General features: G+C 50.9%; 1 protein-coding gene across 3 annotated transcripts in view; it reads left to right on the top strand.

The window, feature by feature from the left end:
- The window catches only part of ATP2A3 (ATPase sarcoplasmic/endoplasmic reticulum Ca2+ transporting 3), a 32904-nt gene that overhangs the window by 11506 nt on the left and 4029 nt on the right, over positions 1 to 17369 (top strand). For 2 of the 3 annotated variants that reach the window (XM_015880900.3, XM_085521730.1), the window contains exons 4-21: positions 469 to 573; positions 1265 to 1403; positions 3455 to 3535; positions 3956 to 4041; positions 4631 to 5095; positions 8725 to 8813; positions 9993 to 10095; positions 10354 to 10485; positions 11068 to 11193; positions 12257 to 12475; positions 13029 to 13364; positions 13435 to 13655; positions 14107 to 14309; positions 14390 to 14475; positions 14578 to 14711; positions 14942 to 15059; positions 15628 to 15745; positions 17217 to 17289. In XM_015880900.3, the coding sequence (XP_015736386.2) occupies positions 469 to 573; positions 1265 to 1403; positions 3455 to 3535; positions 3956 to 4041; positions 4631 to 5095; positions 8725 to 8813; positions 9993 to 10095; positions 10354 to 10485; positions 11068 to 11193; positions 12257 to 12475; positions 13029 to 13364; positions 13435 to 13655; positions 14107 to 14309; positions 14390 to 14475; positions 14578 to 14711; positions 14942 to 15059; positions 15628 to 15745; positions 17217 to 17289 (2834 nt within the window). The remainder of the gene's footprint in view (positions 1 to 468; positions 574 to 1264; positions 1404 to 3454; positions 3536 to 3955; positions 4042 to 4630; positions 5096 to 8724; positions 8814 to 9992; positions 10096 to 10353; positions 10486 to 11067; positions 11194 to 12256; positions 12476 to 13028; positions 13365 to 13434; positions 13656 to 14106; positions 14310 to 14389; positions 14476 to 14577; positions 14712 to 14941; positions 15060 to 15627; positions 15746 to 17216; positions 17290 to 17369) is intronic. The other variant, XM_085521729.1, reaches the window with a different exon arrangement.

The raw sequence follows: 17369 nt of genomic DNA, 5'->3' as shown, positions 1-17369 counted from the left end.
AACTGGCTCAGGGTCACTACAGTCTGAGAGCGTTGCATGGCTGAACAACCACAGGATAAGCCTCTAGGATAAGGATGGAGGCTGGACCCCTGTGAGTTAAAATGCATTCCAAAAACAACATGCAGTGATGTGTTGGCTGGTGAGATGTTGTCATCTGCTCGATGTGAGAGCAACACAAACCCCTGTGTCAAAGGTTCTGTGTGCTGGTGCTCACTGCAGCAGAGCAGCCAGGTGTTGTATTGACACGACGCAAGTCAACAACCAGTTAAATGGAGTGAAAATGTTTTTGTGCATGCTTTGCTTGCCTTATGGTGCTGGGTCTTAATGGGATGGAGAGTGGGGCTCGAGGCTGGAAGGAGCTGCGGGGTCAGTCTCTGAGCTGTATTGGCTGTCTTCTCTCTGGTGTCTTGAAACAGTGGAGCTTGTTGTTTCAATTGCATTGTGCCCCTTCTCTTCTCGTGCCCTTAGATCCTGGCCTGGTTTGAAGAAGGAGAGGAGAGCACGACAGCCTTTGTGGAGCCTGTTGTCATCATAATGATCCTGATAGCCAATGCTGTGGTTGGTGTGTGGCAGGTAAGGGACAGTCTCTGAAGGTCTCTGCTGTGTGTGATTGGAGCTTCAGCTGAAGGTCTGATGGCTTCTTGCCTTTGGAAACTCATTTCTGAAGCATTCAGCAGCCTGTTGGCTGTACTGCTCTGTGCAGATAAAATCATAGAATCATTAAGGTTGAAAGAGACCTCTAAAGTCATCCAGTCCAACCACCAACCCCTTCCATGATGCACACTAACCATATCCCTCAGTCTTACACCTCCAGGGACAGTGACTGCACCATCTCCCTGGGCAGCCTGTGCCAACGCATTGCCACTCTTTCTGAGAAGGAATTATTCCTAATATCCAACCTGAACCTCCCCTGGCACAACTCAAAGCTGTGACCTCTTAGCAGCCTCCAGGTTCATTTCTTTGATCTCGCTTTGACAGCTTTTGAAGTTGTGAGTCCCAGTACTTTAACTTGTTTGCCATCCCAGTGTACACTGCCTACCTTCTGGCCTTGGTTGAAAGATCCAAGAGGTTTCCAGGCCTTGTTGTGACTTACTGCAGCAGAGACCATCTCAGAGCAAACAGGAGCAGATGCAGAACTGACCCCAGCCATGGTGCAAATGGGTGCTAAAGCTAGGGGTGGGATTTGGGTGCACCCATGACTGCTGTATAAAGCATCTACCAGTTGGACAGCCCCACTGTATCAGCTCTGCTCCTCCGCCTGTAGGAGAGGAATGCTGAGAGTGCCATCGAGGCCCTGAAGGAGTATGAACCCGAAATGGGGAAGGTGATCCGTGCTGACCGCAGTGGGGTGCAGCGGATTCGTGCCCGCGACATCGTCCCTGGGGACATCGTGGAGGTGGCAGGTAGGGCATGGGATGGGAAGGAGCCAAAGAGCGGGATGGGGGTGTTGGCTCAAGGATGGCAGCCTGATGGCTCCTGGATGTAGTAGGGTGAGAGTGTGTCCTCGGGAGGTGGGGTTTCCAGAGGAAGAGGCTTCTTTCCATGTTCCTCACTGAGCTCATTCCCTGTATTTTGACACTTCAGGCCCCCTCTGGCTCTTCTCTTTGGGTTTGCTCTGTATTTCAAATGCATCAGCATTTCCTACCTGCCTCACCAGTATAGGGAAGCAATGCATTCTGCTTATCCTGTGTTGTTTGTGTGTTGAACTGTGCTGTAAACCCCCAGAGCCCCTATGCTAATCCTCTCCTTTCCTCCTCATGGCCGTGCTAGTGGAAACAAGCTGCAATCCCTCCCACCCTGAGCCAGCATGCTGTTATTTATGTCTTCCAGTTGTACTTCAGCTGGAAGATGCACTTTAAAATAGTGCACGGAGGCCGAGGTGGAAGAGCTCCTGCAACCAGCTCCAGCTCTGACCCAGTCCTGGGGTCTGCAATAGCTTTTAGGGACAAGAGACTGACTTATGACATGCAGGGGCTGATGGTGGATGGCTCTCATAAGCCCTCCCAGGCACAATTCCTTCCCATCCACCGTCCAATGAGGGAAGTGCCATTGCAATGCCAAAGCACCATGGGGTCCAGCACCACCTGCCAACTTGCCCCAAATCGAGTGCTTGTTGCCTACCCATCACCCACTAAATATTACTTTTTAACAGCACGACCAGTGTCCTATCTGGAAGGGAAAGGGATGAGCTGTTATTTTGGAGGAGATCACAGATTATTAGCAAATTAATTAGAAAATATTGTGTTTGAGCAGCTTAAAGCAAGGAGCAAGGAAGCTGTCAGGCTGCCTGAGGAAGTCAGAAAGTGTGATGGAGACATTGGCAGGAGGAGTATTGCCTCATGGCTCATGTGAGGGCAGGTGGGGTGTATACCAGGAGCAGTGGCTTTAAACAAGTGGTGTACATCTACATCCAGGTGACATCCTGGAGATGGCAGTGGTAGTGCAGGCAGAAAGGAGCAACTTCTCTTTGTGTGTGCAAATGCAACATGTTTGGCAGCACAGATCAGAAAAATCTGCTGTTCCATTACAGACAGCAATACGTTTTGAGGGCAAGGGGTAAAACATCACCTGTTTAGTTGCAGACACCCCCACGCTTCTTTCTGTGCAGGATTTGCAGCACTGCATGCCCCATAACCCACCAGACAGGTTGTTGTGGGATATCTGTCCTGCCATGTAAGTTTATCATGCCATCTACCCTTGAGCAGATGCTACCCCTATAGCACCAGGGCTCCGGGTCTCCTTAGATGCTGTCAGCAGATTGTGAGCCTGCAGGCTCCACTCATGTTTTGCAATCCCCTCTTTCTTTCCCATGGGGGAGGAAGAGCCATTTGCTCCTTTAGAGCAGATCCAGCTCCCTTGGGTGGCTGCAAAGTCTGTGCAAGAGGAAGTTTGGGGGTGTCTGCAGGTCCCTGTGTTTATCATCCAAAAGCAACAGCTGGATTACACAGCTGTGCAGTGGAGCAGTGCCAGGGCAGCCCGGCCCCGAGTTCGGGAGGATTTTATGAGCCTCAGGAGGAAGCGCTCCTTAAAATCTGGGATTGGAGACGTTTGGTCACAGCCAAGCCGGAGCGTTGCACAATGTGATGTGAATTGTTGCAAGCAAAGGCTGTGCTGATCTCAATATTTCCAACAAGCCGTTGTGTTTGGGCGATAAGGGAGCATGAGGAAGAGCCATGACGTGCCAAGAGTCTGCAAGGAAGAAACCCAGCCGGAAAGCAGTTTTCAACAGGTTTTGTTTTGTGTTCTTTTTTTTTAACATGCGCCTCGGTGGGCAGCAAACAGTGGCTGTCAGTCGGCCAGGATGCTTCCACCCATGATTGCTGGACTGGGTAACCCACAGATGACTGTTTGTTCTGGCTGTGAAAGGTCCTGGAACGGTTTTGTCCAGTGTCTTGGAGTTTACCATGCCCCTTCCCCAGCCCCTGGTTGAGCTGCTCTGCTCTTTTCCTTGCAGTTGGTGACAAGGTGCCAGCAGACATTCGCATCATCGAAATACGCTCCACCACGCTGCGGGTTGACCAGTCCATCCTCACAGGTGTGTGCAGGTGGGGCAAATGCTGAAGGTAGTTATGCCCTCTGTCCACTGCCAGGAGTGAAATCTGGGGCTGGTGCTGGGCTGAACATTTTTCTGGAGTGAGAAATGGGTGGAGGAATGAGATTTAGGGCTTGGGGAGGACTCAGTACATCATTCAAAGCTCTGCTAAATGCAAACTGTGGGGCGTTCCCATGCAATGTCCATGGTTTCATGAGAGGTTCCCAGTCCCACCCTGCAGCCATCACTGTTGGTCAAGGTGCTGGAGTTCAAGTAGCATTTGGACACCACTCTCAGGCATAAAGTTTGGGTTTTGTGTGGTCCTGTGTGGAGCCAGGGGTTGGACTCCTTGTTCCTCGTGGTTCCCTTCCAACCTGGGATATTCTGTGATGTTCTATGATCTCCTTGCTTTTGTCTTGTCAGGGGAGTCCATGTCGGTGATCAAACATGCTGACCCCATCCCCGACCCCCATGCTGTCAACCAGGACAAGAAGAACATGCTTTTCTCTGTAAGTCCCCACCTTGTGATTTTGCAGACACCAGGCAGAGACCAATGAACATGGGAGGTCTATGGGCAAGGAGCAGTATCAGCTGCATGCTGATCCTTGTTGTGTAAAAAGGGTCCCAGATCCCTAAAAATGGAGAGGTGCTTCCATGAAATTTTATCTGAGTTGTGGAATATGTTGCTCTTAAACTCTGGGCAATCTTAGCTGGTTTTGTATTGAATAGTGTGAGTTTCAGGTGGGGTAAAGGCTTGTGGTTGAACCTGGGGCTGTTACAGTTTTGAGCACTGGAAGTGCTCTCATTCAACATAAATCATCTCAGCTGGGCTGAGAGGGCTCCTTATGGCTGAAGGAATTTGAGCCTGGAGGTGATTTACTCTTCTCTAATCAAGTCAGGGGCCATGTATGAGATTATGATGAGCAAAGACTCACCCAGATTTTAGCAGATGGAGAATCCAGGAGGCCTGATGGCTCATTTTCTTCTTAAGACAATCTTAAGATCTAATATTCCCCTTTAACAAGAAACAGCTCGTTTCCTAACTCAGACTGAGAGGTTTCATGCCCATGTACTTACCACCCCTTCCATCCCTCCCAGGGCACCAACATTGCAGCTGGGAAGGCTGTGGGAATCGTCATTGCAACAGGGGTGTACACAGAGATCGGGAAGATCCGAAACCAGATGGTGGAGACAGAGCCTGAGAAAACCCCCCTGCAGCAGAAGCTGGATGAGTTCAGCCAGCAGCTCTCCAAAGTGATCTTCCTTGTTTGCATCGCCGTCTGGGTCATCAACATCAGCCACTTCAGTGACCCTGTCCATGGTGGTTCCTGGTTTCGAGGTGCCATCTACTATTTCAAGACATCAGTGGCCCTGGCAGTGGCTGCCATTCCTGAGGGTCTCCCGGCTGTCATCACCACGTGCCTGGCACTGGGCACCCGCCGCATGGCCAAGAAGAATGCCATTGTGAGAAGCCTGCCCTCGGTGGAGACACTGGGGTGCACATCTGTTATCTGCTCCGACAAGACCGGCACCCTCACCACCAACCAGATGTCCGTCTGCCAGGTGAGCACAGGGCATTTTGGGGGGCTGTATCATGGAATCATAGAATGGCTTAGGTTGGAAGGACCTTACAGGACATATGGTTCCAGCCCCTCCATGGGCTGGTTGCTAACCACTAGATCAGGCTGCCCACAGGGCCCATCCAGCTTGACTGCAGTGCTCAGCCTTGTTTTGTCCTCCTGCAATCACTGCCTTTTGCTCATTAGGAATTTCATGTAAGACGTTCTGTTTGACAGTGTAGGAAGGCCTGAGCTTCCTTCCAGCCCAAGAGGGTGTGAGGAGGTTTATGACTTATCTTGGCGTGATGGTAAACAGAAAAATCTCACCTTTTCATTAGCTTTTCTGAACACTCTAGCATTGCAAATCTGCACCTCAGACTTGTTTCAGGTCTCCCTCTCCATGGAGCATCTCTTCTGGCTGGGTTTCGGTATTAACACAGCTTCTGGAGAAGCCAGTGTGGTCAACACCTTTTCTGCTCTCTTGCCCATTTTCCTTCTGTTTTAACCAAACTGATGAGAAATTCCAGATCACGCAGAATTAGAAAACTGGGATCTGTGAGGCCAAAGTTGGAGGGTCAGTTGGGTCCAGCTGTTCATGGTGGTTTGTTAGGAAAGCCTGGGCCATCCCAGCGCTTCTCAGTTTCCCCATTATTCCTCAGGAAAGCTTTTTTCATGGTCTTGGCGCGTCAGTTTTATAGGAGAACCATGGAAAATATGTCACCAAGGGGAAAAATGGCCCTGGCCACCCTCCCTGCTCTCTGAAAGTTGGGTAGTGAAGCAGCAACCAGCCACAAGCTTTGGTTTGCTCAGCACAAGCCACAAATGACTGGAAATGTCTGATGTTTCTGCCCCGTAAATGATTTACAAGGGGGCCCTGCTGGATCAAGGGGCTGACAGAGCTGTCCATGTTTCACACGAGGGGGAGGCTCCCATCGGCCCTAAGCAAATGATGTATAAAATAAATAGTATATATTAAAAATAAATAATGATGGACAAACCCAGCATCTGAGCACAGAAACAATCGTTAACGTTTAACTCATTCCTACAGCCAGGGTACACAGCAGGGTGCAGATGTGTAGATCCCATGTGTTTCTATGTGCTCAGAGCCTGAGCTGGCTGAGTCTCCATGTGCCAGACACCAGCCCTGGGTCTGCGGCAGATGACGGCACTGTGGTGAGGCAGTCAAGCCACAAACCCACTCAGTAAATCAGATGAAAGCTGTGGTTTGCACTGCTCACCTTATGGGTGGCTTGGGCTCTCTGATATCTAAATCATTTGATACCCTCCTGAGATCAGATCTCCCATTTAGTGGCTGAAGCAACATGGTTTTTCCAGGTTTTAGTGAGGGTTTTGATGCTGCCCTCCCACAGCTTCCTACTGAACAATCTGCTCAGCTGTGACATGAACAGCTTCACACTGCTACTACCAGGGAGGTTTGGGCTATACGTTAGGAAAAACTTCTTTACCAAGAGGGTGGATGCTGGAGCTGGCTTCCTAGCGAGGTGGCTGATGCCCTGTGCATTTGGATGGTGCTCTTAACTTAGTTTTAATTTTGGGTCTGCCCCAGTGTTGTCCAACAGTTGGATTTGGTGACCATTGCTGGGTCTCTTGCAACTAGAACTTGTTCTACTCTTGTTTTACTCTACTTTACTCATCACAAAGAACTTACAGCATCCTCTTACACACTGTAACTCAATTCCTGAGGAGCATAAGGACAGTGTCAGGAATCAAGGATGCAAAGCAGAGATGCTGTGCGGGTTCAGGCCTGGCTCTGTGCTGTGATTCAGCAGCTCTGTCTCAGTTGAACAACCCCAGTCAGTTATCTCTTGATACCTGGTGTGCTCAGGGTTTCCCAGTGTTGCTGGCTGTGCCGTGCTGGCTTTTGGTGGGTGCTGTCACTTGGGGCCACCTTCGGCATTGGAGGAAAATGACGCTGCTGCGTGGGCTGGCTGATGGGTGAATGACGCTGATTACAACCTTCTGCTTCTCCAGGCAGCTCTCCTGCCTTTTGATGAGTGCCTTTTTAAAAGAGATCACAGAAAACAAATGCAAATGGACACCCATTGCTTGCACTGTGCCCCTTTTCTGCTTGGAAATTTGCAAAACATCACCCCAAAAGCCTGCAAATACCCTTGTGATGTCTGCTGGTCATGCAGGCCAGGAGCAGGCAGGAAATCTGACGTAACTTCTGTTTGCTGTGGGTTCCATGGCACCTATTTTAAATAGGCATGGAAAAACAGAGGGCATGGAATGATTTATTTATTTTTTTTCCCTTTTCTAGTAAGAAAGTTGCTATTGTGGAAGTGCTGATTGTTTCGTAGTTGTGTTTGAAAACAAAAGAGCTCGTATCATGCAAAAACACCAGTGGTGAGGATGGATGATTTCAGGATTTTTAATGAATACAAGGCCAGCCTGCAATTCTGAGCATGGAAGGCTGCTTTCTGAAGGGGCCAGGAGGTGTTGGCTCAATTGCAAGACAATGGCATTGGGGCTTCTTGAAAAGACACAAAGGCTGCTCCCCCTTCAGAAATCCCTTTTAGTGCTGCCTCAGGCCAGGTGCTGCATTGCTGAAGCCTCTAATTTAGGGAATTTCAGCCATGCTTTCCCTCTGTCTCAAGTGTCTGACTCAGTTGCCCCAAGGAGATGTGGTCTTTGGGCTCTTTATAGAGGTCTGTTGGGTGTTAGTGAGTGGCTGGAGGTTCCATGTCTCTTCTGCCACTTCTTGCCATGCACTTTTCTTCACATCCCCTCAGGGATGCTCAGAGGAGAGGGCTTAAAGAACAGAGACCAGTGAAATAATGCAAGTGCTGTCCCCAGGAGAAAGGGCTGATGCTCAGCCCTAGGGCAAATGTCACAGCAACCGACATCCTAAATGCAACTGTGCCTTAATGATGGGTCATGGGAAAGTTTTAATTAATTAAATCTTCTGGAAATGAACGGTAATTGTCCCTGCATCACTTTCCCAAACCACCAAGCAGGACTGTGGAGCAAGGAAGGCATTGCTGCCTCCTGGCTGGGAGGATGCATTCCATCCAACCAATGTTATTTGTTAATTATATTGCTTTTTGGCTCCAGCACGGGTCGTAAATAACAATTAGGCAGGCAGCAGCATTGCTGTGCCCTTGTCCTGGCCAGGTCAGGAGCTGACAGTGATGCTGATGATGGTGGAGAGCTGTGCCAAGAGGAGCTGAGGGGAGGTGGAAAGAGGAGGATTTTTATTGCATGTTAATTCCTTTTGGTCTCATTGCTCTCACTGTAATGGCAAGAATGGGCCTGGTAGATGTTTGAAAGGCAAAAATTGCTCCAAATTAGAGCATGTGGGACTTTTACAACTCTCCAGGGTTTAATTAACCAAGCTGTAACCTGGGGAACACGCAGCACAAGCCGGTGGCTGGGAGCCGGCTGGGAAGGGGGGCATGGGGTCCTGCGGCTGGTCGGATCCTGTCCCTCCTGCTGGGCAGCAGAACCCCAGCCCTGCTCCAAGAACAATACCGGCAGCTGCTTAGAAACTGCCTGGGCACCGCTCCTCTGCAATGGAACTAAAGGAGCTGGAGGAGGCAAATGTGGAAGCTGAGAGCGGTGCATGCCAGCAAATCGCTGCCTGACTCTCCTTGTCCATCTGTCCCCTTTCAGATGTTCATCATGGAGAAGGTGGAGGGTACCCAGTGCAGCCTACATGAGTTCAGCATCACTGGCTCCACCTACGCTCCCGAGGGACAGATGTGAGTATGGTCCTTGTGCTGCAGACTCAGTCTCACCGCTGTAGCTGGGGAGAAATTGGGACGTTGGGTATCAATTTGTGTCTGCACTGAGTATTGCGCATGGAGGGGGGCAAATGCTTCTTTACTCTCCGCATCACGTGTCACTGCGGGGAGATGTTCCCTGACTCGTCCTTGCCACAATCCCCTTTGCTCATCCACGCAATGACTGCACTTCATGGCAGCTTCAGAGTTAATTTCATGAATATTTATTAAGTCTATTTGATCTTTTAGTAAGAGTCTCCATTAAAATGTGACATAGGTTGTAAGCTGGCATTAATGGGTGCTTTTCAGCTCAGTAAGGACTGACAGGCCCCGTTTGTCTGCTCCCTCCTGAGGCTGCAGTCTCCCTTTCTCAGGTTCATTTGCAGCACCCAGCTCTTCCACCAATGCCTTTCCCAGCACAACTGTCCCTTCCCAGCTCTGTACAGGACATCACATGCTGCAAAAGCCATCCCCAGTGTTTCTGCCCTCTCAAACACCAAAACGCAGCCTGAAGTGCTTTCATCCCTGTGCAAACAGATTTTTCAGATTTTCTTGGCCGCTCCCTGTTTTCCGCTCCTGAGCTCTAACAAGGGCTCCAAAATGTTCTTTCCATTGGGAAGCTGCAGTGGAATAAACTGATCCTAATAAATGCCTGACAAATTATTTTTCCAGCAAGCGGGTGAGCAGCTGAGTTTGCACAGCTCTAACCTGCAGTTACCTCTCCTGAGGTCTGGATTGGTTTTGTTTCATCCCAAAATGTGCCTGGCTATTTCCACCATGGGGCAGTGGGTGGCTGGGGAGAGGAGCCTGGTCCTGCAGCTCCTCTGGACACTGAGCACATGGAAACCCTGGGGTGTCTTTGCCCCTTTTCTGGTTCATCATCTTCATTACCACCTCCAGAGGTTGTGGAGAAAAGGGTGGAGTGGCACTGAGGGTCATGGCTTAGTGTTACAGTGGGGATGGGTTGATGGTTAGACTTGGTGATCTTAGCAACCATTTCCAACCTTGTTGATGCTATAACCAGCTGTTCACTGCCCCTGCTTTGATGACCTAATGGCAGCAGAAGTTCTATAAAACACCATTTCCAGTTTTTATAGTTTCTCTGTTACCGTTTTTATTCTGGGGCACTTCAAGAGTTCATTTGTTTCCCTCCCATAGCCTGAAGGATGAGCAGCCTGTGCGGTGTGGGCAGTATGATGGGCTGGTGGAGCTGGCTACTATCTGTGCTCTCTGCAATGACTCCTCGCTGGACTACAATGAGGTGTGTGGGGGCAGGTTCCTGCAGGCTTTTCTCTTTGGGCAAAATCAATGAATATTGGCAAACGGTTTCTCTACCTTGAATGCAGCCCATCTCTAGTAGGGGTGCTGTGGTGCTGCAAGTGATGTTTGGTTTCTGGTCTCCATCCATTGGGTTTAATCGATGGCTTCATCCAGTTCCACCATGTGGGACATCCTGAGGTGGAGATGCATGGAAGGGATGTCCTCCAACACTTGAGCTCTGTTATTTCCTGCTTTCCAGTCAAAAAAAGTCTACGAGAAGGTGGGGGAAGCCACTGAAACGGCCCTGACGTGCTTGGTGGAAAAGATGAATGTCTTCGACACAGACACCAGCAAGCTCTCCAAGGTGGAGCGAGCCAACGCCTGCAATTCGGTGTGTGAAGGGGATGAGATGAGGGCTTGGTGGTGGTGATAAAGGTGCTGGTCTGGCACAAGGGTGCTATTTCTTAGCTCATAAGGGGTTAGAAGCCTTAGAAAATCTTCAGGTCTGTGTTGACCTGAACCATCCTCTGCAGTGTGCATCAAACCCAGCTCCCAGCACTGCAGCTCCTGCTGGAGCACCTCTATTTCTGGCGTATGAATCTCCAGCACTGACTGTTCTGCTGCTCTGGCTCTGCCATGTCTCCCTCTCCTGGTTAAAATGCACTTCCTCTCCCATCTGGATTTGGTGTCGTGCCATTAGATTTTTCATATACAACACCCTCCTAGCAACAAAAAAATAATAATTGCAAAATACTTTGGCCACGCAGTGAACAAGGTAGACAACAGCATCCCCGCTCCCCTCAATGGAAAATAATTCAGATTGGCCTTGGCTGCCCTGTAAGTGGCTTTTCTCCCAGGAGCTGGCTCAGCTGCTATAATGCTGATATGGGGACACAATGGAGTGACAAGGACCAGCTGCTGTCTTTCTGGGCATCTTGCTCCTGGAATGATTAACAGCAGTGCTGTCTCACAGGTGATCAAACAGCTGATGAGGAAGGAATGCACCCTGGAGTTCTCCCGCGACCGCAAATCCATGTCGGTGTACTGCACACCTACTGGGTCCGGTCACAACTCTGCTGGCAGCAAGATGTTTGTTAAGGTATGGGGTGAGGTCCCTCATGTGTGTCCCAGTGGTGCTTAATGGTGCAGTGATGCTTTTGGGTTTGTTTTCTGCCTTGGTTTGTCCGGGTGTCCTGAAGGTAAAGTGTTGTGGGAGGTAAAGTGGAGCAGAAGGAGGAAAAGGTGCTGAGCATCCTGGTGTTGGGAACACAGGAACTTCCCATGCCCCAATTCAGGCTCTACATTTTATGCCTGGATACCACAGCCAACAGCAGTGCCCAAGTGGTTCGGCTTTCCATTGTAACCAGAAATAAAATAGTATTTATGGGGCATTTTCTTCCCAAGAGAAAGGAGGGGAGGAGACGCAGCAAGAATTTCCCCACTGACTCTGAGAAGAATTGTGTCCATGTGTTCCCACTCAGAGAGTTTCTAGATGAATTTTGTCCTCCAGGTCAAGTAGAGGCCACACAGGTCTGCCATCCTTGCAAGCTCTTTTCAGAGCAGCAATAGAGGGAATGCAAGGCTGAAATTAAAGGGGAACATCAGGGTCAAAAAGGGATGGGGTGAGGTGCTATGATGCTCAAAGCCATGTGCTCCTAAATCACAAAGGCATTGTGAGCATCCTGCAGGCAGCAACACAATCTTTTTGGTGGGACCCATCTTGTCCCTTTGGGAACAGTAGGGCGGGAGCCCCTCAGGCAGGCAGGAATGAAGCAGATCCCCGTGCAGCAGATCCCATGCTGAACCTGAGTTCACTTCATCCCTCCCAGCCAGTCTCTCGTGTCAAGGCTGCCACCTAGTGCGCTGTGCTGCCAGGATGTACTTGTGCTCACATTCTGGGAAGATTTCCTTCTCCTCCTTCCAGACCTTGTGCTTCCACTTCCTCTGGCTCAGTGCTAGAAGGAGATGCTCAGTCTCCAGGTTCATATTCCCATAGCATACGACCCTCACTCATTGCTCCCAAGCACACACACAAAGGATGTTGCTCTGCATGCAGCCAGATTTGTCTCCTGTGCACCAGAGACCTTTGTGCTGGGGTGATGAGGACAGCAGACCAGGAATGACCCCCAGAAAGCAGCTCCTCACCCCCTGCTCCTTCCCAGGGTGCCCCAGAGAGTGTGATTGAGCGCTGCACCCATGTCCGTGTGGGCACAGCCAAGGTTCCACTGACTACACCAGTGAGGGAGAAGATCCTGAGCCGGATCCGGGACTGGGGCATGGGCATCAACACACTGCGCTGCCTGGCATTGGCCACTCACGATGCACCCGTCCGTAGGGAGACCATGCAGTTGCACGACTCCACCACCTTCGCCAACTATGAGGTACTAGGGCTTTTCTCCTTATTTCCCAAGTGTACCTGCCTGCTTCCAGCTGCCCCAGTGGTATTTCTCCCTTGATTTCTCTGGGTGGTGCAATGGCTCAGCTCATTCTCTGCAATCACTGTCGCAGAGCTGCCTGCAATGAGGCTGAACCCAAAGCCAAGGGCCCTGTCCCACTGGTGTCCATCCCCAAAGCCAATGGCTCTGTCCCACTAGTGTCCCTTCCGAAAGACAAGGGCCCAGTGCCATTGGTGTACATCCTCATGGGGTGATTGCTGAGACCTGGAGACCTCCAGGTGGGATGTGGTGGATGTGAGTGGAGATGTGTGAGGAGCACTGGAGGGGATGGGAGCATCCCTTTGTACTGAGGTTGTGGGGATTCACTGATGAGGAATGTCTGTGGAAGAGACTGATGGCTCCTCTGAGCCAATGATGGGAAATATCCCAAAAGTTTCCTGTCCGAGTGCCCTGGAATCACTATGCCCACAGTGGTTTTGTGGTGGGGAGGGATGTGGTTGTTTTCATGGCGTCAACATGGTCTATGCTGTCCCCTCAGACCAATCTGACCTTTGTGGGCTGCGTGGGGATGCTGGACCCTCCCCGCAAGGAGGTCACTTCCTCCATTGAGATGTGCCGCAAGGCAGGCATCCGCGTCATCATGATCACGGGCGACAACAAGGGTACAGCAGTGGCCATCTGCCGCCGCATCGGCATCTTCACGGAGAGCGAGGATGTGTCTGGCAAAGCGTACACAGGCCGGGAGTTCGATGAGCTGTCCCCGGAGGCGCAGCGGCAGGCATGTCGTGAGGCTCGCTGCTTCGCCCGCGTTGAGCCAGCACACAAGTCCCGCATCGTTGAGTACCTGCAGTCCTTCAATGAGATCACTGCCATGGTGAGTCCCCGGCCTCCTGCTCCCTGCCCACACCTTGCCCTCACAATGCTTTAATCATGACTTTGTGCAGACGGGTGACGGTGTCAACGATGCCCCAGCCCTGAAGAAAGCGGAGATTGGCATCGCCATGGGGTCTGGCACGGCTGTTGCCAAGTCAGCTGCTGAGATGGTGCTCTCTGATGATAACTTCTCCACCATCGTGTCGGCCGTGGAGGAGGGAAGGGCCATCTACAACAACATGAAGCAGTTCATCCGCTATCTCATCTCCTCCAACGTTGGGGAGGTCGTGTGGTGAGAACCCTGTTGTGGGCAGCAGTTGTGGGGTATCTTGATGCTGATATTTGTCACCAGTTCGTGTTACAGAATCATAGAATGGTTGAATTGGAAGGGACCTTAAATGATTATCCAGTTCCACCCACTGTTGTGGGCTAGTTGCCCCCCACCAGGTCAGGCTGCCCAGGGCCCCATCCAACCTGGCCATGGGCACCTCCAGGAATGGGGCTCCCACAGTTTTTGAGGCAGCTGTGCCAGGGTCTCAGCACCCTCTGACTAAAGAATTTCCTCCTGATGTCTGATTTAAACCTATTCTTTTTTAGTTTAAAGCCATTCCCCTTTTAGGCCATGTAAAAAGTCATTTCCCTAAACTGAGTTTGGCACACTAGAACCCAGTGTTACTACTCACTTTTCCCTTTCACAACTCAGACACTATCTGACTCAACACCTCTGTCTTTTCTACTTGCAGCATCTTCCTGACAGCCATCCTGGGCCTGCCCGAAGCCCTCATCCCAGTGCAGCTGCTGTGGGTGAACCTGGTGACAGATGGGCTGCCAGCCACTGCACTGGGATTCAATCCCCCCGATCTGGACATCATGGACAAGCTGCCGCGCAACCCCAAGGAGCCTCTTATCAGTGGATGGCTCTTCTTCCGTTACCTGGCCATTGGAGGTGAGCCCCGGTGGTCTGGCACAAAGCTGGGCAGGGGGACCATGGCCAGGCTCCAGCTAAGGAGTCTCTCTTGGTCACAGTGTATGTGGGGCTGGCCACGGTGGGTGCAGCGACCTGGTGGTTCTTGTATGACACTGAGGGACCGAAGGTCTCCTTCCATCAGTTGGTGAGTTGAGGTCTTCCCCCTACCCCTTTTTGTCTGTGGTTGTGATGGTCATGTGTTCCTGGTGGGAAAGACATATTTACTGGTGGGTTCCTGTGCTGGCAGAGGAACTTCATGAGATGCACTGAAGACAACCCCATCTTTGAAGGAGTTGACTGTGAAGTCTTTGAGTCTCGATACCCGACCACGATGGCTCTGTCTGTGCTGGTGACAATTGAAATGTGCAATGCTCTGAACAGGTGGGTGGAAGCAGGATTGCTCCATGTGACCCATGTCTTGTAGGGTCTCTGTAGGCAACTCTTTGTGGGCTGAAGGCTTTGCTTTACCCAGCAGAGCCATTCCAGTTAAGTGTCCAGATCCACATCGTGGCAAAGCTTGAAGATGAATGGTCTGGAATTGAAGGATCTTGGGCAGATGTGGGGGCCGGGAGGAGGCTTTTGGCACTGACAATGTCCCCTTGCTTTCCCAGTGTCTCTGAGAACCAGTCACTGCTGCGAATGCCCCCATGGCTCAACATCTGGCTGCTGGGGGCCATCGTCATGTCCATGGCTCTGCACTTCTTCATCCTCTACGTCAAGCCCATGCCTGTGAGTGCCCTGTGCCACCTCTGCTTGCAGCTTAGGGATCTCTCTTCTGGCTGAGGGCCTTCCCTGGGGTACCATTTGGATCTGCAGGTTCTGGGATAAATGTCCCCAAGCCCTGGGGCTCGAACTGCCATGGGACCAAGAGTCACCTTGCTGAAGCATGTATTTACCTAAGTCAGACACTGTCTTTATAGACAACATGAAGCTGTGTGACTGCCTCCAGGAGGTGATGCAGATCTTTTGGAGACATCACCTCTTTGAAGTACAAGGCTGGTGATGCCACAGTTGATACCTAAGGGTGTGTGGCATGAAGTGAGTTGCTGTGTCCAGGAGGTGACATTGTCCCTCATTATGCCACTGAGTGACCGTGTGCCTACAGTGCAATGGCTCAGGTTGGGTGTCAGGAAGAACTTCTCTGAAAGAGCAGTGCTGCAGTGGCACAGCTGCCCAGGGAGTGGTGGAATCACTGACCCCAGAGGTGTTCAAGAACTGTGGAGATGTGGCACTGTGGGCAGTAGTGAAATCCCATCTCTTTCCCAATTAACATGTCAAACCCTTTTCTGCCTTGCAGCTCATCTTCCAAGTGACCCCCCTGAGCTGGCCGCAGTGGGTGGTTGTCCTGAAGATCTCCCTGCCTGTCATCCTGCTCGACGAAGGACTCAAGTACCTTTCCCGTAACCACCTGGAGGGTGAGAATGGGCAGCACAGTGCTGGGTTGTTGGCCCCACGGTGCTGTGCTCTGGTTGGTGATGGCTTGGGGCAACTCACATGATGTCTGCACTGCATGTCCATCCACCTCTGCTTTCTCAGCTATGAAAAAGGGGCTTTTTCTCCTTCCTCTTCTTCCCCAGCTGCCATGCCATGCAGAGTGGTTGATACTCAGCCTGCTGGAAATGCTCGTTGCAGGCAGGAACAACAGATAAATCTGCCGTGTGTGTTTATCCAGCTCCTCTCAAACCTCTGGGAACTGAATTCCTTCCTTTAAAGCAAAAGAAATCAAAAAAGTGCTTTCCAACAGAAGTCCCTTTGATTTTTGCACCGCTCCGTGGCTCTCCCTGTCTCATATTTGCCACCTCTGTTATAAGACCTAGTAGGAGCTGTACACCTTACAAACTGGGTTCACTGCAGTTGCCATTGGCTGGGCTCTATGCAGGGTGCGTGCAGTGGGAGCCTGCTTGCAGCAGGCCCAGCAGGTCCATGGCTCTCATGCGCTGTAAATCACACCGTGTGTTTAGACAGCCCTCTGAGTGGATGATATCATCTTTTTCTTTCATTTCTTGAAAAAGACACTGCTGTGGGTGATATCTCAGCGCTGAGTTAAACCTTCAGGGCCAAGTTCTTGCATTTCAGAGCTAAAGACAGGACTGGCCAGGGGGAGATTTGGGGCATCGTGGTGGCTCAGTTTGGTTTCTCCCAGTGCAGTGTGAATGTAGAAAACCTGGAAATCTTGGATTGGAAATTATTGCAGGCAGAAAAATCTGCAGCTTGCTACCGCTGCCATCACTGGGTCCCAGGATGCTCCCCCCAGCTTCCCTGTCCACCAGTTGGAAATTGTTCCTGGTGTAATGTTATTTAATTGTTGCATCTCTTGTTGGACTGATGGATGCTTCGCATCACCCCGGCACATCTCATTGCATAGCAGCAATCTTCAGGTGCAGCACTGGGCTGGGGTGTAGGAGAGCTGGTTGGGTTCTTGGCTATCACATCCCATGCATGGCCTTGGATTTCACTTCACCATCTGTGCTCTGGGGATGAGTGTTTCTGTCTCCCACACTTTGTGTTTCGCTGTAACAACCCAGCTTTGAGAGAGGTTTCTGGAGGCGGTTTCTGGGAAGGGATGATTCTCTTGAAGCCTAACAGCAGCTTGGAGTGTTCCCTGCTTCTGGTCCCCAGTGCCACGTCCCTAAAGTGCCAGATCCCCTGAGCCCCCCTGGTCGTGGTGCTCTGCATGTCCACCAATCGCTCTGTGTTTTATCCAGTAAGAGATTCAGATGCAGCCTCTCAATCACAGCAAAATCACGCTTCAATCATTTGAACACGTTTCATTTCAAAGAAATCATTTAAATTCTGCATCATCTCTGGAGTTTGGCAAACAGCAGCAACAACAACAATGAAAAGCCACTTATGAATGTGGTGTTGTGATTTTTTTTTCTTTGCCAGGAATTCTCAGGACAGTAAGAAACACGTGGAACGGGGAGCACCAGTTGAAAACCTGCAGGACTCCAGAGCAAGGGTGGGCGTTCCCACTTGTCTCATCCCCACGTGCTTCTGCTGAAGCCTTGTTGAGTATTGTGGGGACCAACCCACATTGCA

Source organism: Coturnix japonica, chromosome 22 (assembly GCF_054131305.1).
Source record: "Coturnix japonica strain WE chromosome 22, WE-NBRP24, whole genome shotgun sequence".
NCBI lineage: Eukaryota > Metazoa > Chordata > Aves > Galliformes > Phasianidae > Coturnix > Coturnix japonica.
The sequence above is the reverse complement of the archived record's forward strand: the minus strand, read 5'-3'. Positions and strand labels throughout refer to the sequence as shown.